This window comes from Lagopus muta, chromosome 3, assembly GCF_023343835.1.
Source record: "Lagopus muta isolate bLagMut1 chromosome 3, bLagMut1 primary, whole genome shotgun sequence".
Classification (NCBI taxonomy): domain Eukaryota; kingdom Metazoa; phylum Chordata; class Aves; order Galliformes; family Phasianidae; genus Lagopus; species Lagopus muta.
Genome location: NC_064435.1, coordinates 68854544 through 68877432, shown reverse-complemented (window position 1 = coordinate 68877432; position 22889 = coordinate 68854544). Strand labels below are relative to the sequence as shown.

Sequence of the window (22889 nt, the reverse complement as noted above, 5' to 3'; positions counted from 1 at the left end):
GCAGAAGTCTGGATTGATGAAAGCTGCAAGTCTTAGTGAGTTCTCAAGGTGCTTATCAGAGATTTTGTCTTTATAAAACATTCCTTGATATGCACAAAATCTGGCAGCATGTTTTTACATATAACGTCTTCCCAAATTGTAATCTTTGAAAACTGACATGATTTCCTTATAAATTAAGCAGAGTACCATATTATTTATCTTGACAAAAAAGCATGCACCTGTCTGTTTATCACTGGATTCTCTTCCTTCATCCAGGACTTTTCTTGTTTAGGGGCCCTGTTTTCTTTTGAGATGACATTATGTAGGCTGAAGTATTATTATAAGCAGGCACTGTGTTTTACTCATCCATAGCACAAGTGCATATGATGTGCAATACACACGGGATTCAATCTGACTGTGTGTGGCAGCCTCTTGAACCAGCACTGAACTGCACTGCACCCTTCTCTGTCCTGGTTTCAGATCAGACAGTACCAATACCATGTTCATGTGTAGTTGTTGCTGAGCAATGGGAGCACACCCAGGGTGCACCTCCAGCTGGGCTGGGCTGCTTGGCAGGGCAGTGATGCTGCCATGATGGCACAGGGAGGCTGGAAGATGGGCTGAGCTGGGCTGCATGTGGCCTGTGGGCTGCAAGTTGGATGAGTCGGATGTGGCTGGTCTAATGACTGGCTTTGTTTTTCCCCATTTGTGAATTACTCTCACTGAGAATCATAATCTTGCAAAGTGGAAAGGATGCTGTAAATATTCAGCTTCATTACTTTAGAGCAGAGTAGCTGAACACTGAAAGAGCTTTTACTAGAACTGTCTGGTCTGTTCTGATTGACATCTCCTGGACAAATTGGGCTGTCCAGGAGAGAGATCAAACAATAATCAAACTATAGCTCCTGAGGACTTTTTCTCTCACTGGAAGAAAAAAGGTAAGGTTGAATTAAATACAGAATAGCTTAGTATTTCACTTCTGGTATTTTCCAGCTTCCTTAGTGAAATGGTTCAAATTCTGACTGTCAAGGGAAATAATAATCTACAACTTCTGTTTTGAAGATATCCCCAGGGAAGAATCTGAGGACAGACTGCTTCAAAAACAAGGTGAATATTCAGGTTGTCTTTGTTACCTGTGATCTGAAGAGATGATGCTGGGCAATGACCAGCTTTGCTTCAAGCACTGCTTGTTAGAATGGCAGCACCTCACAGCTACTTACTTTGGCAGAAACATAAGCAGAAGCTTAGAAAGGAGTCACGAGGTATTAGTCATTTATTCAACTTCACATCTCACCTTTTTATTCCTTTTTTTTTTTTTTTTCTCAAAAATTAAAACATGAAAGACCTAGGCAATTAGGTTTCCTCATTTAAATTAAATTACATTAGAGTTCCTTACTGGTTTAATCAGTAGTTTTTAGCTAATCTACTACACGTCCTTACTGATTAAATTCAAACAAAGCAAAGCAACACAAATGCACAAAATCCTATTTATTGCCTCTCAAACAAAACAAAACAAAACAAAAAACAAACAAACAAAAAAAAACCACAAAACCCAACCAAACACCCAAACCAAACAAGCAAAAAATAAGCAATAACTGTAGATAAATAGACCTAAAAACGTTTCATTGCTTTTGTGCAGTAGGTATACGAGTTTTATTTATACAATGGCCAGTATCATGCCTGGTTTGTTTGCTTCAGCAAAATCCTTCAAAAATAAAACAAATGTGATACAGATAGACTGTTGATGTTTAATCATATTCAGGAGACATCCTAAAATGATATCAAAGCTGATTTGTCCTGGTATTTTGGAGTTTCTAAAGTATGGCATTCTGGGAAGGAACAATGCTTGGTTTAGCTACTAATATATCTGTACTATTCAGAAAACTCATTTCCTCATAAATGAAAGAAAAATGCTAGTAACACTATCCCATTTATATCTTCATACAGAAGACTTGATTCATGAGTTTTCAAAAGATCAAAGAGAGTTTAATCAGTCTGTTACTCCTCTAGCTGTCCTTTTAGTTTGTACTGAAGACAGTGCAATATTTGCTTTCCTTTAATGAGGATCTTTCCAAGTACTCCACAACATGTGAAAGATGACAGAGTGAACCTTGTTTTGACATACATCAGCTGCCTCTCAGGTCGTCTGGGCTTGAATTGGTTGAGTTCCCATTAAGAACTAGGATTAAGTCACACTAAGAAGTATAAACACCAATATGGTCCCAGCTTGGAATGAAAATGCAAGTTTTGAAAAACAAGTTCCCACTTTAAAAACATTTTCAAACTTATTGGTGGTTTTTTTTTGTTGTTGTTTTGTTTTTTTTTGACATCTTATTAACAGCCATTTCTCCAAAAAAGATTAGATCTCTTAGAAAGAAAATTAAACAGGGCATCAAGATTGATGAGACTCTTTTGTAAGATGTGACTTTGCAGCAACGCTATGAATTTGCTTTACCTTCTGTTGGAGATCAATTCTCCCTCAGGTCAATACAAAAGATTTCTGCTACAAGGGTTCTAAGAGGCTATTTCAGGCCTCAGCCAAAATAAATCATAAATCAAGAAGTCTATCTGTCACTGCCTCTGAAATGAAGTTAATTCTACGAGCCAGAAATGATAAATAGAAGTGCTTGGGGTTAAATCTGTTAAACAGTCTCTAGCCTTTGTAATCATTTTCAGTCATTTCAAAATTGTTCTGAACTTTAATCAATGGACAGCCTCGTGTTTCTTTCTCTCCTGGTGTTTTCTTCTAAAGTGATCTTTTATTTACTTTTGAACAATGCCATGATACTTTAGGACTCCTTACAGAGGCAGTCACAGTGAATATTGCTTGATGTGTATTATCTCCAGTTGCCTGTTTGTATAGCACCAAAGCCACAAAAATGATCCAAGGGATGGACAGGTTGAGGGAGCTGGGGCTGTTCAGCCAGGAGAAGAGAAGGCTGCGAGGTGACCTGATTGTGGCCTTTCAGTATCTAAAGGAGAGCTACAGGAAAGAAGGGAACAGACTCTTCAGCAGGGTCTGTGGCGACAGATCAAAGGAAAATGGCTACAAGCCTGAAGAAGGCAGATTTAGATGGAATAAAATGGAAAAATCTTTTACAGTGAGGATGGTGAGGCACTGAAACAGGTTGCCCAGTGGTGTTGATGTTCCATCCTTGGAGACTTTCAAGGTAAGGCTGGAATAAGATATTGGGCAACATGATCTACTGTGCGTGTCCCCATACATTGCAGGGGAGTTGGACTAAATGACCTTTAAAGGTTCCTTCCAAATCTAAGGATTCTATGATTCAAAGAAGGTGCATCAAAATGTATTCTCCAGCACTGCAGCTGCTCAAGGCCATGTTATCAGAGATCGGTGATGGAAGTTTGATGTAACAGCAGAAGTGTTTGAAGAGCACGTGATCCTACTGTTGATATACTCAGTAGGGAGCAACACAAGAATATACTGCAGTGCACACACTCTCCTACAAGGAGACACTGTAGGTGGCTGCATTTCCCCAAACACCAGCTCACCGCAAGCTGACCAGAAAGCACTCATTGTCTAAGGCAGGTCACTGACTGTGTTGGTTCAGCACATTTCTGTACTGTAACATCCTATACTGCTGTCTTTGTTGAAATTTTCATCTAACTTCAATTGCAAATTTAAATGGACTGAAATACTGCAGATGACAGCAGTGCAAGATGCCCTATCTCCTCAGAAAGCAGGTCCACTTAAGGGTGGCGAAACTGCCTTTATTTTTTCCCTTGTTACAGTTTTCTAGCTGAGATCAACTGGGCAGTCTATCTTGGCAAAGCCACTGCATTTACTCTGAAATCTGAGGAATTAACCACAGGCAGTGTGTGATCCCCTCAGATCAAGGCTTCTTTCTCAATCCCAGCATGCAGCAAGGAAACTTGAGGGGAAAAAAAAACCACAAAGCAAGTATACTGAAAATTAATCCATGACTTTTCAAATATATTATTCCCACTGTCATGATCCTTCATCTTCTTTCTTGAAGAAAGGCTCCCATACATGCTGTGAGCAGATTTACAGCAACGGAAATCTGGGTATTGATCACGGAGTGCTTATTTGCTGACTTGCCAGGGACTGATTTTTCTTCCCCCCTGGGAGATGATAAGAACAGGAAAAAAAAAAAGAGACTGTAGATTCTTTTTCTGACATCTCACATACAATCAGTGCTAAAGGCATGTATTATGTACACATATTCTTGGTTTCCCTTGACAAGAGATTTTTTAGCAAAGAATTAAATGAACTTAAATGATGACACAGCAATCTACATCATATTCTCTAGTTCAGAGGTATTGGTACCAGAGAAATATTTCCATCTCTTTTTCTACTCTGAACATCTGGTAGGGAATGAAGACTTCTGCAGAAGACAACCCAGAATGTGCAAAAATTCCCCCATATAAGCTCAGAGACATGAAGTCATTTCATTAAGAGATGAAGAAAGCACCTGTGCTTAAAGAAAATGGATTTTATAGCAATAGTTTCTGAAATACACAGCAAGAGACAGGAAAAAGTTCTTCTACTGCTGACTCTGCCGGCTTTCAGCCATTTCTATATGCTCTACATCTTTTATCAACAGCACTCCCAGACTTCTATGAGAAAAAAGTCTAGTCACTACCATTAAGAATATTACCATGAAACAAAAAAATTGACGGAAAACACGAGACGCCTTCTGGAAGCAGAATCATCTGTGGAAGTAGGTTATGTCCTAATGCAAATGTTCAAACTGCAGCTGGATACCTTCTGGCATGAGAAAGACAGCTACAAGTCAAGAGGAGAGAGAAGATACCACTGAAATACATGCATCTGCAAAAGAAGAAAAGCAAATGACAGAAGGGTGTATGAAAAGGAACAAGAACAAAGAAATAATTGAGACAGGATGAAAACAGGAACATGGAAAGAGAAAGCAGTTAGATTTTTTCCAGACTGTACATGGTCACATTACAGAAATAACATTTTAAGTCCACTTTTTCCACAGAAATAACGCCTGTAGCTGACATTAAGGTATTATACAGTAATTAAGAGACAAGGTTGTTCATGCATTCTGAAATTGGAGGATAGGCAGCAAACCAGGTAAAGTGTTGTTTTAAGATGCATATATAACTGATGCAATTGAAACACCTTGATTTACAGTGGATCACAATATACACAGAGCTGCACAGAATCTTAAAACTTGTTATTTAACAAGAGTTGTATAATGAGGGAATTTACAGATTTTGATGAGAAAATCATTTAAAGCAACTGTGTTGTCCTAAGTAACCATAACTCACGGGTGAGGGAAGTAAGAATTTCTAGGCTCTATTTAGTAATTGGTAATATATTCCCGTGTTATCAACACTGTTTAAGACACAAATCAATAATTCAGCAAAATATTCCACAGGTTGCTAGGATGAAAATGCAACCCTGCCAGACCCAATAGCATCTTCACCGCTTATTCTGTGCCACCTACTTCATGCTCCATTCCCACACCACACAATACATCATTAACCATCCCCACTCCCTTCTACCCAGGTGTCATTCCTTTAGCCTATGGGCAAACCTGCAAAGTCCACTGTTCGCCTCCACTCTCCATCTGATTTTCTCACTGGCTGTATGGGACTATTAAAGAGTGAGCAAATCTTGTTGATCACTCCCCAGCTCTTCAGTAAAGAAATGCTCTCTTGGATGGGACATAGGGAGACTTGGTTGGTGCGATATTGCTGCTTCTGCACTGTCATGGTAGCAGTCAACAACAGCTGCTCTTTTGACCTGCGGCAATCCCAGAATGGAAGGGTCCTCTGAGGGATCAGGCAAGGCAGACAGCTATTGAATCTTCTCTGTTCCCATCACTGATGAACCAAAAGCCCTTTGGATCCTTTCTGTATCCTTAAAGTACTCTCCCCTGGGGCAGTCTCTGTCAGGGTTGTATGGAGCTTCCAGGATGCACCCAAATGGATATTTTTTCCAATTTTTTCCACTTGTTCCCAGTTAGGCTCATCTTAGCCTATGGACAGATGTTACAAAGAATGACCCTGATTTCAAACATCTTACAAATCAAACAGAAAAAAGGGAACAAAGTAACTGAAAAATAATTCTGCCCATTTTACAGATGAAAAAATTGATGCACAGATTACCTTGCTGGTTATCACACTAGAAATCTTGGGCAGAATCAGGAATCAAAACCTTGAATCTGAACTTGGCAGTGTGTACTTGTGACATTCAAACATTTTCAAATGTTAAAGGAAACCTGTTTTGTTACTTCCCCCCCCTCCTCCCCCCCCCCCCATGTAAAGAGCAGTCCTCCTGACACCAACTAAAAGCACTGCAAGGCCATAATTTATTTTAATGGCCTTCTATGCCTCTCTCCTAGAATAAAGGTAAAAAAAAAATTAGGGTCATCAACAGCTGACAGCCCACACTGAATCACTTATTCAGTGTTATGTATCTTATGGTCCTTCTTGTATTTAGATACAATGCATCATAGTTTTAGTAACAAATTGTTCAGTGTACAAACACACTCCGATTTCTCTCCATGTATGTGATTTGGATAACTGGCTTGTTTCTACTTCTATCATCTCCCATCCCACGTTGATGCTTTTTGTTACAGACCCAGATGGACAAGCTGTGCCTTTCATAAGAATGAAACGCAGCACAGCTCCCCTCCACCTCTGGGGATGCTTGGGGACAGAATCAATTCCAGGGTCATACAAAATTCCATAGATGATACAATCTGCATTCTTACTGGGATGGGGTACAGCCTCACAGAAAGTATTCACACACAACATATGTAAGGCCAAAGCAGCACCATGAACCCTCAAGGCCATTTGCTATCCACAACCTTACATGGACTGCCCAGGGAAGAAATAAGCACCTTCTCACAACCACTGTGTTCCTTGTGTCATAGCAGCAGCAAGTGACCTCATATTTATCTCAGTGCCATTGAAATGATGGAAGGTGCTGAAGCTCAAACCTGAGGTGGAACAAGAAATAGTTTTCAAAAGTTACAAACTTAAAGGTATCTATCAGAATGGGTAATGGGTATGGCATGTGTTCTGAAGGCACATCAGAAAGTCAGCAATCTACAGCAATGAAAATATGAATCTCAGCAATCTATCAATACATACTTTGTATATTAAACTTCCAGAGATGTTGTCTACTGCACATCCTCTTTAGATACATTAGAAATTTAAGTGATCATCTGAAACTCACAATTACTTACATCTCTGCTTAGATCAAATCTGAATATCTTGCAGTGCTACAGAGCTTGCATAAATGACTGAAAAAAATAGCAATGTAATCATTCTTTGATGAAGCCCAATGTTAGAAATACAAACCAAAAATTGGTCTATTCTGCCAGCTGGCTTTCCAAAGCCCAGATTTTATTTTTTTTCTTTCAGCCTGACTCACAGTAAGTCAACCAGTTTGTTTTTAATTTAGCTCTGATGAGGATGAACTTGCCCTGACATACTGAATCGCAGAAGTTCATACCATATCTTGAATATTTTCTTTTAAGAGATTAATCTGGCTTTGGCCCAAACAAAGCAGGAACACAAAACAAACGTTGTCACAGACCACAGCCCAACCTGCTGCTGAAAATCTTTTAATGGAAAAATACTGCTGAACTTTATGTTGAAGTTTTGTTAAGAAAGAAATGTGGCATGCAAAGTATAAGCAATTTTGTAAGTGGTCATTTCTTAATGCAATCATCCAAGGAAGAGAAATGGCTCTAGCAGCAGTCGTCCACATAGTGTTGTCCCACTCTCCCCCCTTCCTTTTCCTACTATGTGCAATATTGAACATTTCAGAAAGCACTGAGGGTTAGGACAACAGACTGCAGACCATAAGACACATCTGTCCAACCTGTAGCCCATAGGTCCCATGCAACCCTGGACAGCTAGTAATGCAGCCCCATGAAGTCGTAAACTTTTAACACTACTGTGTGATTTTTAGTGATGATTTTGTGAGTTGATTGTGCATAACCCAAGCATAAACTGCACTGGTGACAACTGACTGGTGTGCAGGGGAGGGGGCAGTGCAATAACAACCTCAACTCTTGCACCCACTACACACTCAGTTGAATTGAAATCCATGTATATTACAGGTTACGTTGTCATCAAAACTGTAAATATCATGGATTCTAAGAGATTGAATCATCACCAAATCCAGGAGTTCCATAAAGAATGGATGTTCGTACAGGGACGTGATTTTCTTTCCTGAAGTGAGGTGGCTAAGTTGGAGTAAATAGTAAAGAGATTTTATAATTTGTGAAATGAAATCAAGCCATTTAAGAAATCAAAAGAAAAAATTGTGCCAGAAAGCATCATCTAGTGCTGCACTGACTGCCTGATCCACCAAGCTAGTCTTCCCATTTTACAAGGCTACCTCATTGGTCAGACAATTTCCCCTTTATCTATGATGACTAATCCCAAATGCTATTTTATTCTTAGAAATGGTTTCCAGAAGGATTTGCTCCACCATCCCCACCATAAGGTAAGGCTGACTATCCTATGGTGCCATAGGTCTATCTTGCTCTTATTGAAGTCAGGAGTGATATTTGCTTTCCTCCAGTCCTCAGGAACCTCTCTGTTACCATGACCTTTCAAAAGTAATTTAAAATAGACTCACAATCTACAGATTGAATGCATAAATAAAAACACTGGATGATAACTCTATTTCTCTACTTACAGAATTTACATGTTTTCTTCTTCCTCAATATTTTGACACCAATGTGAATTTGCAATGTTTTGCTCTTTAAAATGCTTTACAGTTAGTGAGATTAATATGAACTAGATGAAGAAACACAGCTCGTGTCTTTGCAAGCATCTATCATGCTGTAGGCACAATAAGAAACAATGAATGAGAAAATCAATTTTTTTTCTATATCTGTACAGTAGTTTACACAAACATGCATTTCTTTTTATTGTATATTTATGAACTCCTAAGTCTCCTTCTGGTAAATGAAAAAGCAGAGAAAATCCCGTATTCCTTCAGTATCACAAAATGAATAGAGGGAAATATCTGGTAGCTATCTTTTTCTTAGCAGTATTCTGTTGACATCCTCTGAACAAAGGTCTACCTGTACCTTAATAGTAAAATACAGCTGTGTAAACTGAAAGGCAAAAGTTGTCTAGACTAACATTTCAAAACACGTCTAACATGTAAAGAAGACAAAAGCTAAAGTAAGATCCTAGGGTGTGTGAAAAAAAAGATATTTTACAAAGCTCATTAAAATAAATAAAAATAGAACAACTGAAAACAGCTGAAATAATTATTTCCTACAAGATCTAAATTGACTTTCGCAGAAAGTTTTACAAAATATGAGAAATGCTTCCATTTACCTTCAAAAGCAACACTTGCCTTGTGCAAAGCTCTAAGAGCTTTAACAATCTCATATATTGGGAAGAAATATAACTATTTCTACTTAGGAATTAACTTGGTTGTTATTTTCATAAAATTCTCAAGCACGCACACAAACAAAATCACCACATTCTGCTTTTCATAGGAACAAATGTTCTAAAAACTAATGTGTGAAATTCTCAGAAATTCAATCATTTATTAAAAAAATAATAAATACAGGATCTCTTTCTCCTCTTTCTGTCTTTGCTTCAGTTGTTCGGTAAAGCAAATCTAAAAACGTGCTACCCTCATGCTGTGCAACTGAGGTTTCCACTGGCATCAATGTCATCCCCTTTCAGCAGGTTTAGAAACTCCAGCATGAAAATAGGAAAGGTTCCACATTCAAAACTCTGCATCTTCCAAGAGTTACAAGTTTTTATCTAATCACAATTTAAGAAGCTTATAAACTGATCCTTTCTTATCTTATAAGAGAGTGCTGGTGACGTAAAGATTGGCTTCTTATGTAAGAATCTGTCCCCACCAGCAAAAAAAAAAATAAAGGGCAGGATTGTCTTCATTTCATGCTGTGATAGTCTAGAAAAGACAGAAGAAGGGAGCTAGCATTTAACTGGAAGACAGGACAATTTATATGAAGGCACAGCGGTACAAGAGACAAGTATGTACAATAATCTATCCCAGCATCTGACCCCACACACTCAGCAATCTTCATGCAATAATTCTACTTGCTGAAGTTCATAAATTGAGCACAATTGAACTTGTCATCTCACAACACCTGAAAGATAGTTCAAAAATGTCATGTCCCATCACAGGTAAGTCAGTCCCGAGGATCATTGTTAGAAAGCACTGGAAACAGCCTTGCTGATTTACCAAGTTAGCATAAAATGCATTAAAAAAAAAAAAAAAAAAGTCCAGTCAATCATCTAAGCAATACAGTTCAAAGCAGCTTAGAAATGAATATCCCTGAATGACTGAGTCATACAGAATTACTGTTTTTAAACCACTTGTAAAACCTATTCTTTTTAAAAAAGCACAATTGGCTTTGAATGCTCTGTGAATTTGACAAATCTTTTCCAGCAAAATTGGAGCATTTATTCAAATGCTAATGAAAGTAAATGTAATTTGTATGGGTGCTGAATCAACTTCTCAAGACTGCAATTTGCAGTTGTATAAAACTCCAATTTTTTCCAATATGAAATGCACTTGAATAGGATTTTGAGACTAAACAGACATACTGCTTTTGCCAACAAGGTATTTTCATTTATGATAGACAATAAAATTGATCATTCTTATATATATCAATTTTCTTCAATGGACTCTTTAGATTCATTAAAATAATCTACAGCTCTTATATTAGACCACTGTATCAACTAGCCCCATTTTTAGACTCAAACCAATTGTCTGCACCAGTCTGCAATGCAGATTCACCTCTCAACTCATCACTGATCAGTTATGTAAACCATCAGGCTTTCCATACAACGGTAGAAGAAGCCATGCAAATATGAGTTGCTACAAAATTGTTTAAGATCATCAACATACCAAATTGCTAAATGCATAAATATGCAATGAGAATACCTGTATTTACATTACAGCATATAAAAGTTGCAAGAAAGCATCCTCTTTTGAACTGATAAAGCTCAATAGAGCATTAAGCGTTTCATCTGTGTTTGCTTCAAGTGTTGCTTTATGCTGCCCCCCCCCACAAACTGCCTACAGAATAACAGACTGAATACTCAGAGTTATTTAAGCAGAATGTACTTCTATATACAGATGGCAGTCTTTAGAACTTGTTCATTCCAGCACATCATCTTTATATTAGATACACCTGAAGTTATTTATGGTATGGTATTGACAAAGTTTTTAAAAAGCATGCAGTCTTTCAGTACAGGCATCTGAAATGAGATCCACTATGGCCACTGCTTTAGCTATAATCTGGGAAGTAGTACTAGCAAGGCTAGACAATTAGATGTAAATAAAACATACACTGTATGTTATCTGTAGGGTTTGTGTGACAGTGCACTATGTCTTTATTTAGCAACAGTAATTACTATCATCCAGCATATGCTGCAACTGCTGAATAAGTGTTCACATAACATTCAGGGATGGTTCCAAAACAGGTTCTTCAGAGTCTTTAGTGTAACCACTAGTGCAGTAAGGCACCAGTTAATGGAATAGTTCACAAGTGGTTTGGGCATATGCCAGTAAATCTTCCACATTCCATGTATCTTCAGCTCTACACAGCAGTATGAACAACCGCAATGAACACATGGAACACCAAAGAACATCTAATGAGAAGACATGGAAACTTCTGCAGGCCACTGAAATACTCACCACCAACAACTAGTACGGGCAGAGAACTTATTCATAAATCAAATGCCTACATTTCAAACAACAGTTTGTTCTGAAGAGAAGTATGAATGCCTTGCACTTTTACATCTGTTTGCAGACAGTCCTATATTCCAAATAGTCCTCGTAGGAAGGAAAAAGGCTGGGTATTTCAACCATTTGATTTCAACACCTTGATTTATAAAATGGATTGCCTTCAGAGAGTGAAACTGCTTTAAAACACATCATTTCATTATACTTTCAAATTAAAATACAAAAAAATACTACTTTAGCAATTTGATGAAGTTTTTACTAAGGAATCACATTCAACCCAACTGGAGATTTTTCCCACAAATTAAACTACTCATATTTTAGCGATAAGAATGAAAAAAAACTTCAAAAAATTGTTCAAGGAATTTTAATAAGGATTAGCAGTGTAGCAAAACTTCAAGATATATGAATGAGAAAATGAAAAATTAGAGGAATTTTAAAAAAAATAGTTCAGAGTTGATATTCTGCAGCAGGTTTTTGTGCAGTACTCTCGACCTTTATTCCTTTTGGCAGTTATTGTTCGAGAAAAAGGAAAACATAGACGTGTGCAGACTCATAGAATCACCAAGCTTGGAAAAGACCTCCAAGACCATCCAGTCCAACTGTTCACTCACCACCAATATTTCCTACTAAACCATGTCCTTTAGTACAACATCTAAACATTTCTTGAACATCTTCAGGGATGGTGACTCAATCACCTCCCTGTGCAGCCCATTCCAGCATCTGACCATTCTTCTGGAGAATCAATTTTTCCTAATATCCAACCTGAACCTCCCTCAGTGCAACTTGAGGCCATTCCCTCTTGTCCAAATAGTGTGCAAGTCATTAATGTATTTGATGGTGTACAGTTGAATAACATATTTACTTTGTAGCTTCTTTATGTATAAATTATAGGAAAAAATGTGATGTAACAAACATACAATTACACTTGTACAGTTAAGTTCTCACTTTCTACATGAAAGCAATCTCAAAAGTCAGAGAACCAAGGTACTGATACAGTCCATTATGCAATGTTGCTAAAAACAATACATTTCGAAGACAGACTGGTTTGCCATCCTTGAAAAGGCTTCACATTCCTAAGTGAAAGATCAGCAGAGGAAGTTAAAATGTGCATGACAATGGCACTTTTGATGATTCTAATTAAAAGCATAAACGTGAAAGCAAAGCAAAATCTTTTGTCTTACAATGACACAGAAAAAGCTAAATGCTTAGCTCCAAACATCCTGCAAGTAACGTTTTGCTTCTCGAAGCATGGCCATGGTTTTCATTGCTTCCAATTTGTCAACTTCCATTTCTGTACTTAAAATGTCCAATAAAGCATCACTTACATCATCAGCCATGTGCTTCTTATCTCTGGGGGAGAAAAAAAAAAAGAAGGAAAATGCAAAACACTGTATTTTTCCTTTTATCAACAGTTTAAGAAGCTGTAATACTGGAAAAGATAAAAAACAGACAAGAACAGCTTATGTATTGTATATATATGTATTATGTATGGCAAGAGATCCACTTGAGTTTTCACACAGCTGAGCATTGACAAGAACAAAGGTTTCTCTCGAACAAATATTACATGGTAATATACAAGGAAAAAAAAATACTGGATCCTCAGCTGAGCTGTCACAAACTAATTCTTTTATTTTAGGGAGAACTGGACATGTTGAAGTACGTTATATAGTAATTATATAGTTCCAAAACTATACAGCGCACATAAAAATCCTCACTTATTATCAATGTTATTTTTAATTCAAACAGTACACATTAATTTCTGCAGGAGAAAATACTGACATTGAGCCCCGCATTCATACAACTCTCCATTTCTCAACACTCTCTCTAAGAATACGAAACATCCAGGTAAGATACTGTTCACAAGCAAGGCTTTACTGTAAAGTGTATTACTATTATGGAACTTCATAATGGCAACAGAACTTTGAAGTCTGGAATGAAAAACCTTAAATTTCTAGGTTCAGGTAGCATCCTGGTCCATCAAAGTGTGGAATGCAGCAGACATTTCTGCTGCCTCACCACTGTGTGCTTTATCACCACATGTATTCCAGTATTTAATTTTCTTAAGAGCAATCTATTAGTTTGAAACCTATTACAGCTCAGTTGAATACTAAAACAGAAAAATAAATAACAAGCAACTGAAGCAGCAGGGGAACTTCATGGTTACAAGCTATATGTTTACTGATGGACACAATAAATTCTGGTGTTCCAGAAAGGAAGTTTCAGTGTCATGCTGCTCCTTTTATTCAGACACCTGTAACTCTTTCTAAAGCTTCAAACTTTTGCTAACTCTGTTCTCTTTCTGAGACGGTCCATGACACTCTACTTACCCACATACATAGAAGTAACCACTCTCTTTCAGCAGGACTCTGGCAACTTCCTTTGCATAAAGCCTAATGACATCTTGCACATACTTAGGCTGAGCTACTTCTGCTGTTGAAGAGTCTCTTGAGAAACAAACCTTCAGATGAGTTAATGTCCCATTTTCAAGAAAACATCTGAGCTCATCTCTGAAAGGCAATAAAAAGTGTTAGCAATAGCTCGGAGATAAACATTCCCTCATGAATACAAATGAGACACACAGAATTTTAAATAGTGAACTTGCTTGAATAAATAATCTCTATCCTGATGCCGACAACCAAAGAAGAGCCATGTCTCTCCAAATTCCCAGTCTGTATGTTCTTCTCTCAGTTTCTGCCTGAACAGAAAAGAAAAAAAAAATATTAATGTACTGACTTTATGTAAATGTATGTAAATCCAATCCTGTTTTATCAAGTGCAGAAACTAAAACTCATATAGTGTAATTCTCATTTATGATAGTGCTTCTCTGCCTGCCCTGAGGCTTATTAATGTGAAATGACTTAAGGTAAATAACCTTCCTTTTCTGATTTTGTTGAGTACTCACTTCTAGCCCAGCTCAAATTCAATCAACTTCAAAGCTTTTTTTTGTTGTTTGTTTGTTTTTGTCATAACTTCACACTAGAATAGTCAGGTATGGCACTTCTGAACATCTCACAGAACAATTCTGATTGCTGAATAAGGAGTAATTGTTACCCCTAAACTTTCATTGGAAGCACTGTAAAAATACCTGGGGAAAACTCAGCAAAAATCATTTTCAGCATCTAGCTGCGGAAGACTGGAAGAATTCAGGAACAACAATCAATTTACTACTATACCATCAGAAAAGTTATTTCATTTTCTTCAAATAACGCTAAAGAAATTACTTTACAGGGGTTTTAGCTGAAACTGCCTAGTTACATTTGAGAGATCTTATTTAACACTGATCAAATATGTATGGAATGCTACAAATCCTTGAAAATAAAACACAAAATAACTCTGAGAGAAAGGAATGTTTAAGGGATAAAATTAAGTAAATAGTGAGGATTGTACACAATATTTTGCTTACAGCAGATTCGTGCAGTCAGAAGCACGTAAAAAATTCTACCTCTCAGTTTTCTTTCTTTTCAAACGTATCAGTGGTGGTGATCTCACTTTTTTTGCAAGTTTCTTTATGCCTTACAAAATCAAGCTGTTGTAGGAGGAAAGAAAGGCATCTACCTTTGAAGCCATGCAAGTAGCAGAACTAATAAAAAGAGCACTGTCTGCAGATAAGCAAAAAATAGCAGTGTCCCTGGTCAAAATATACACTAAATGTTTATGTTTGTTTTCTATGGTTGTTTTGGTTTGGTTTTGTTACTTTTTTTTGGCTTCCACAGAGTTCTTTAAGTGTCATAAAGAGGAAACAGGATAAAAAATAAAACAGTAAGCAATAGTTCATACATATATTTGTGAAATTTCCACTGCTGTTTTTTAGTTTAACAGCAATATCAAATACAAAAACATACAAAAAACCAACAATTTTTTTCCCAAATTAAAAAATAAAAATATCTGAGCCTGTATTTTTTTCTTGACATTAAAAGGCTGCTTTCCATGTAGAAGTTTGGTACATACCTATGTTGCAGGAAACCAATAAATGGTGCTATTCCCGTTCCTGGACCAACCATCACAAAAGGGACAGATGGGTCTGAAGGTAAGTGAAAAGTATTGTTTGGACGAGCAAAAATAGATATCTAAAATGAAATTAGAAGATAATCAAAGAATATTTGTAAGACATAAAATAGCATAGAATTCTTTGATCCTTCAGTATGTTGATGTATTATGAGTGCACATACCCTTCAAAATCCTGCATTTCAGAGTTTATTTGTAATGCCACACATTTGGAATAAAATTACAGGAGTTGTTGAACAACACACCCTATTTACAGATTTACCAATCCATCTACAGAGAAACCAGACAAAGCCAAATAAACATGAGCTTCTGATTGTGAAAACTGACTGCACCTTACATTTGCTGAATGCAGTTTTAGAACTCACTGAAAGCTTGGTAGGCAAAAGGAAGCAGTAAACTAGCCATACTAACTGTTACAGGAAACTCACTTTTATCTTATTATCTATTTATTTATTTCTAACATTGCAAAAACTCTGGCAGGGGTAAGGATTTGTTCACAGTAAACTGAAGTCTACTGAATCTGAGCTTGCTTTCTAATTTTCACACACACACACACAAAATTACATGATCTCCAAACAGATCACGTTTGAATCAACAAAGAATCAGCAGTTGACCTTCACCCACTAAAGTCATAAGCAAGAATGTGACTTATTTTGCATGTTAATTAGGAATTTATTTCAATTTCCTTTCAAGTTTAAGGAGTTAAATGCTAGGCCATGTTATTTAAAGTCTGTTCTGTAAACTTGAGTGGTTCATCCCTACTCCCCTCCTTATCACTAAATCACTACACTGTTCAACAGGATTAATTTTCCTACTGAATGATTATTAAAAAAGTATAATTCTTGCTGGAGGAATGATATTCATATTACTGTAATACTATTTCATACTGTATACTATTTCAAGCTACTCTCGAGTTAGCAGGCTACCATTCCTATTAAGAATTCCAAATTTGCCAATCCTAAAAAAGGAATAATTCAACTAGTATACACATTTGTTCTGTAAAGTTTTTGCAATTAATCTAAGATATTTTTGCACAGGATCACTCTCATCCACTTTGTATTGGTACTTTATATACCTTTCTAATAGATATGCATTGCTGAACATTTATCTGTGCTGGATTCTAGCTTGCAAAGCAGATGTAAATGGTTCTGAATTTTATTCTGATTCAACTTGTAACAATCCTTTTGTTCTCCTTTTCAACCCACTCTTTCTCAAGTTTGATCTTAAACGTATTGCAAGTCAACTATATTTTAAATAAATAGTGATGTGACAATTAGAATAAGGTTCACCATGCACATATCAGTTTTTCCTTTGATTTAGGTTTTAAAGATAACTGTGGATTTTCTTTCCATTTTGCCAAAGACCTTGTATTATCAGCACAGTTTTCTTGTAACCAATGTATAAGCTTGTTTCAATTTTCTTGAACAAATATAGTCTTCTGCCATATTATATACAATACTACATATATTATATACTGCAGTATACTCTAACATATACACCATAAAATATCTTGAGTAAGAAGGGATCCACAAGGAACAAGTCCAACTTGTGACTCTACAAAGAAAAACCTAAGAGTTAAAACACATCTAAGAATGTTTTCCAAATGCTTCCTGAACACCAACAGGCCTGGAGCAATGAACACTTAGCTGGGGAGTTTGTTTCCATATCACAGAATCAGTTTGTTCCAGTGCCTGAACACCCACCCTATGAAGAGCTTTCTCCTGACACCCAACCTGAACTTCCCCCATGAAGCTTTAAGCCACTTTCTCATGCCCTAACTTACACCTAATATATTTGAGATTGTGATGGATTACAAAGATAAAAGAGAGATGAAAGAAGAGTATCATCTCCCAATAACAGCCATTATACCAGAACATCTTTAATGCACAGCAGAAATACCACAGAAGACTGTTCTCAGTATCACATTCAGTAACTCAGCCCTTTCAAACTGTGAAAGATCTGTCCCCCTACAGTCTGCCTGCCTTTCCTGAAGTGACCAGGTGCTTCTCAAACTGCTATAACCATTTAACTGGTTTCTTAGTTCATGGAAGTATATTCCAAGACTCATTTAGGACTACAGTGGGGTGATGACTGGCCTTTCAGCAACTGGAAGTTTCACTGCTAAGTATCCGTAACTAAATTAAAATGTAAGTTTTAGCAACTTACCAATGCACTTTAAAACATATTACAGAGTGAAGGGGAATCTTAAAAGAATGCAAAATGCAGATGCATACAGCCCCTGCCAAAACAGCTGTTTTACATCAGAGAAGTAAGCAATGAAAACTACAATTATTTCAAACATGCGCAAATTTAAAAGTTAATGGAATTTAAATGTAACACTCATACCTTTTCAGTTGGAGAACTTTCTCTTTTTATATCCTGCGTGTCTTTATTGGTGTGCAGTAGAGGTGCAACTAACTCAGCAAGCCAGCCTGTACAAACTCCCTTCCGTAAGACAGGTCTCGTGGGACAGGCAGGAAACTCCACAATATTAAACACAAAACACAGTTTTCCTGGCTGATACAAGTTTGAACTGTAAAGGAACAAGTTTTGTTATTTTTTTTTCTTCAAAGAATTATTAACTTGAGATAACACTGCCATCCTTCCTGCACTGCAGGTCCATTTTCAACCCAAACAACCTCACTGAAATCAAGATTCTCAGTTACCTCAGTTCAGTTACCTTTGTGAGATCTATAAGCAATTATAAAGCTTCCTAGGGCTGGAATCAGAGGCCAATGCTGACAGGATGGAATTAGAATTCCTCTCTATCAGGTTTTCATATGTGTGAATTTGCCCTTGAGAATTCTACCAAACTCTTATCAGACACACAAAACAACACTGTTTGAAATAGCAAAATCCTGTGGTTTTTGTTTGGTTGGCTTGGTTTGTTTGTAAGTTTGATAACAGGGACTTCGTTCATCACTTCTATCTCTCTGCTTTATTCTACGGAAGTCCTCTTTAGATACATTATCCTCTTTAGATATATTGCTTTCACTGAATTGACTTGCAGAAGACCTGAAGTACTACTCATGCTATTGCTGTTCTTTTTTTTCCCTTATGAAGGAATAAAGGCAATACTGTAATAGGCAAACTGGGAACAAAAACCACCATGGGCAGGAACTGCCTCCTACAGTAACTTCTCAGGAAACCAGAGGGAAACCTGTCAGAAAGAGGGAGCTAGGCAAAGAAGCATCTGAGACCATGAACCTCAAAAAAATAAAAATAAAATAAAATAAAAATGCAGATATCCAATGGCAAGGAAGGCCCTCTGGAAAGATGTAATGTTACACTATAACACAAATAGCTGGATTCTGATCTTCCAAGTCAGACTACACACACTATCAGGAACAGCACAAGGTCCTGGCAGTGAGTAAAGCTCCAGTCCCAATGAAGAATTAGAAAAAGCTACATGCTTCACAGGTCAAGACTCATCCAGACCATCAGCGACTACTCTGCTTTGCTCAAAAGCTACATTAAGTAAATTTCAGTAATGACTGGTAAAAATCAAAAGCAAATTCAATCTTCTAGGAAAAATTCAGTGTGAAGACAACATTACAACTTCTTCACTCAGGGACAGCCACATGCTCCTTCCAAAAATAAAGGCAGAGTTCAAAGTATTCTTACTGCCCCACTCAGATGAACACAGACCTGCAGAATCACTTTTCACCAGAAGGAGTTTTATGTGCTTGCCTACTTGTGTCTTTGCAATGTGGGAAAAAGGGGTGAGAAAAGGGAGCAGCAGGGCCTAAGATTTCAAGTTGATAAAGACAAATTCAACACTATACGGGAGATTTAAAAAAATGTCTAACTGGAATGACCTTACAGAAATATTTTGAAGTTCATTCTCTAAAAAAATTGTAAAGTGCGCACACACACTTAAGAAAAAAACACAGCTAAATTACAAAGAAGATATGATTGAATACTTTGTTACCTTGAAACTGAATAGGATCTGGCCTGTAATTTAGGGAGATGTTCTGGAAAAAACAAAAACAAAAAAAACCCATCACTTATAATTTTATTCACCCCAATAAAAATCAAAATATAATTTAGCAGATGTCTACAGGTAACAAGCACAGTGTAATTGTACTGTACTAAGACTGAGTGGTTTTATCTCATCCATAAACCATTAAGAGTGGAACTGTGATAGAATTTTTTATTTATTTATTTATTTATTTAGATTTTGTGGATCATCTGCTACAAATTTGATAAATAAGACCAGAACAGTTAATTTATGGGGTTCACGATCAACTAAAAATGATTGTAAAGCACACAGAAGAGATGACGGTAGTTAGTGGACAAAGTAAAGCTTCAAATTTCATTTCCTTCCCCTTTAAAGCAAGTGTGCTTTATGGAATTGAAAAGTTCTGGAAATACGAATTACTTGTTTGAATGTTTCCTACATATAATGTCCTGAAAGCAGGTGCACCAGTCTAATTTCAAACTCCTATGAATGCCAACATACATTTTTGAAATGAACACTGGAAAAAAAGAAGCCCCCCCCAAAGCTCAGCAACACCTGGAGCTTTCAGCAGTATCCATTCAAAACTGAGAGAGGAGTTTACTGGGCATTCTTGTAATTAAAGGTCCACTATATGCTACGTGTACATACAACTACATCTAACTGCCCTCATACATACATATGTATGTATGTTCACATACACAAAAGGTCAAACTCACTGATGTCTCCGTAAGAATGACCTAGCATTGCAGACTGCACATTTTGGCTGAGGAGAAGAGTACATTAAAAGAAGAAAAGGACACGTCACAAAATGAACAGGGCTGTGGAGAATGGTGACAAGAAGCAAGAAATACCAGAATACACACACTTACATAGCAAGATAAAATACAGTACAATTCAGCTGCTTTTTAGTTGTTTTCCATGTGTGCCCCCTTTTTGTGTATGTTTTCCCCAGCACATGGACTTAAATATGTCTTAAAGATGCTTCTCACACAGGTTGCAAGCCAGACATGAGACAAACTAGTTCACTGAAATCACTTAAAGAAGATACCAAGCCCATTTAGCACATTACTTCCCTGGGAACAACACGTTTTTTAAAAAAAAAAACTTTTAGAACTTCATTTTATTCAGTTCAGTTGTTACAGCACATTCCATGCCACCTTTGAGAAGTTAAGTCATTTTGCTGCCAGCAAGAAGACTCAAGTATTTGTATCAAGTGGAGCAGAGTTGCTATCTTTAAATCCCTACAATTTACTAAGAAGGAGTAATGGAGAACATGATCACAAGGCTATAAAAAGCAATTGCTTTGTTTCGTATAATGAAACACAACAGGAAATTCTGTTTTTTAATCTGGAAAGTAACTGCTATTATTTTAAGAGGAGTTTGATATACCTGCAGTTTTAGTCTTACTCCTTCAAAGTTTTACACAATGAACTCAGCAAGTGTATTAGATGTATCTTAAAACACCAATATTCTGGGAAAAGCTTTTTGTAAAAGCCCAAGAGAAGAACACAAGGGCAGAGATATCAGGGGATATACAAACACGTCTTTTCGAACTGCAGCCTGCTGAAGAATTGGTTCTTAAAAACACTACACCTTATTTTTATGCACAGGACCAATTCAGAGTCATTAAAAGCACAGGTATGCAACTAAGTGCAGAACAAAGGCCACACACAACCACTGGTGAACAGAGTGACTGCCCCTAACATTTGAATTTGATGACTATGAATACTATAGCATTTCTAACTGAAGAGTATCTGCATCTTAAGAAACTGAATGCTTAGTCTGATGCATTTTTCAGAATGAACTAAAACCAGTTAAGTCTAAATCACTCACCAATTAACAGGTTAAGTGAAGGCTTGCAGCTTGGAAAAGCACGAAGTAAATCCAGCAAGCAAACATTAGACTCTCTAATAAAATGAACGTAGTCAGAGGCTCCTTGTTTGCTGCAGAGCTCCTGAAGCCTCCGTTTTTCTCCTGCATTACTGGTGCATTCTACAAGGGCTCGCAAAAATGCCTGAAGGAAAGAAAGCAAGTAGAAGGTAAATAATTTGTCCAGTTGGGGAAACGTTGACAAATCTACGAAAAGCTTGAATTGCCTGTGGAAAGGAAGTGGTCAGCTCGCAGGTTAATGGTTAATACAAACTACAATTTATTTTCCAAAACTCACTTTCATCTACCATGAATAATTTAAATTCCTCCTGCCACCCCTCACCCCCAAAGCCTGGGAAAAGCTAGCAGGTCAGAAAATCCTACTTTGCCTGAACAGGAGAAAAGATAGATAAACAGACTTAACCGATTTCCAGATAAATACTAAATTTATGAGATACTTGATTTATGTATTGGCACTTTAGAAAGCAGCCCCATAACGCAAATTAATTCAAGACAAAACACCATTTGCTAAATTGCAGAAGCTGGGAAGGGAATAATACAAAGTCTTAAAAGTGATATTACTGTAAATAAAGTATGGGATTTATGAGTCATATAAATGTTGCTGCAGTGTTTTATTCTGTACTGCAAGAATACGTAACATTAACACTTTTCTTAATAAAATTAAATAGAGTGCTGAAAGATAAAAGTAAAAATCAGATGTAAATAGTTCCAGGGTTTTTTTGTTGTAGTTGTTTGTGTGTGTGTGTGTGTGTGTGTGTGTGTGTGTGTGTGTGTGTGTGTGTTTGCTTTCCAAAAGATAAAAATAAACATAGTATTTAGAAAGAAAAGTGATCCAAAACACCAAATGCAATCAGAGTACATATTTTATGCAAAAGATTACTGCAAAAATAACCTAGTGTTTGGGCAAACTCAAAATCCAGAAAATAATTTTGATTATGGACTTACAGCCCATTCTACACTGAACATGAAATAAAACGGGTTATAATAACTGGCTTGCTTGATATTCCCTAGCCAGCACTCTGAGTACTCCTACTGTTGAAAAGAATTTTCAAAAACTGCCAAATTAAATGAAGTACTGAACAGGCTGTACAAGTTGAGAGATTCTGTTCTACAGCACACTGTCTAATAATGACATATACTGGATCCTGCTTGTGAAATTAACTTTTATGACAAGTCCTTCCAAAAACTGATTACTTTCATAGACCCAACCAACACAGCTGGTTAACATCATGCTTTATCTTTAAAATGTGTTTTGACAAAACCAGAAATACCCATGCATTTTCAGTTGCAAGCTTCCACTTTCTCGCAAGTACAAAATACAAGGGAAATAATATC

At 36.9% G+C, this 22889-nt stretch overlaps 1 protein-coding gene across 3 annotated transcripts in view; it reads right to left on the bottom strand.

Moving 5' to 3' along the window:
• Positions 1-1547: 1547 nt before the first annotated feature.
• Positions 1548-22889, bottom strand: part of MTRR (5-methyltetrahydrofolate-homocysteine methyltransferase reductase) — a 51258-nt gene continuing 29916 nt past the window's right edge. For 2 of the 3 annotated variants that reach the window (XR_007375876.1, XR_007375875.1), the window contains 8 exons: positions 21498-21678; positions 19635-19677; positions 18050-18236; positions 15647-15765; positions 14301-14393; positions 14026-14205; positions 6837-13048; positions 1548-5969 (listed from right to left, as the gene is read on the bottom strand). Coding sequence is in view for 1 of the 3 variants with exons in the window: in XM_048939890.1 (XP_048795847.1) it covers positions 12904-13048; positions 14026-14205; positions 14301-14393; positions 15647-15765; positions 18050-18236; positions 19635-19677; positions 21498-21678 (948 nt within the window). In the remaining 2 variants the exon portion in view is untranslated. Of the gene's footprint in view, positions 5970-6246; positions 13049-14025; positions 14206-14300; positions 14394-15646; positions 15766-18049; positions 18237-19634; positions 19678-21497; positions 21679-22889 lie in introns of those variants that run through there. The other variant, XM_048939890.1, reaches the window with a different exon arrangement.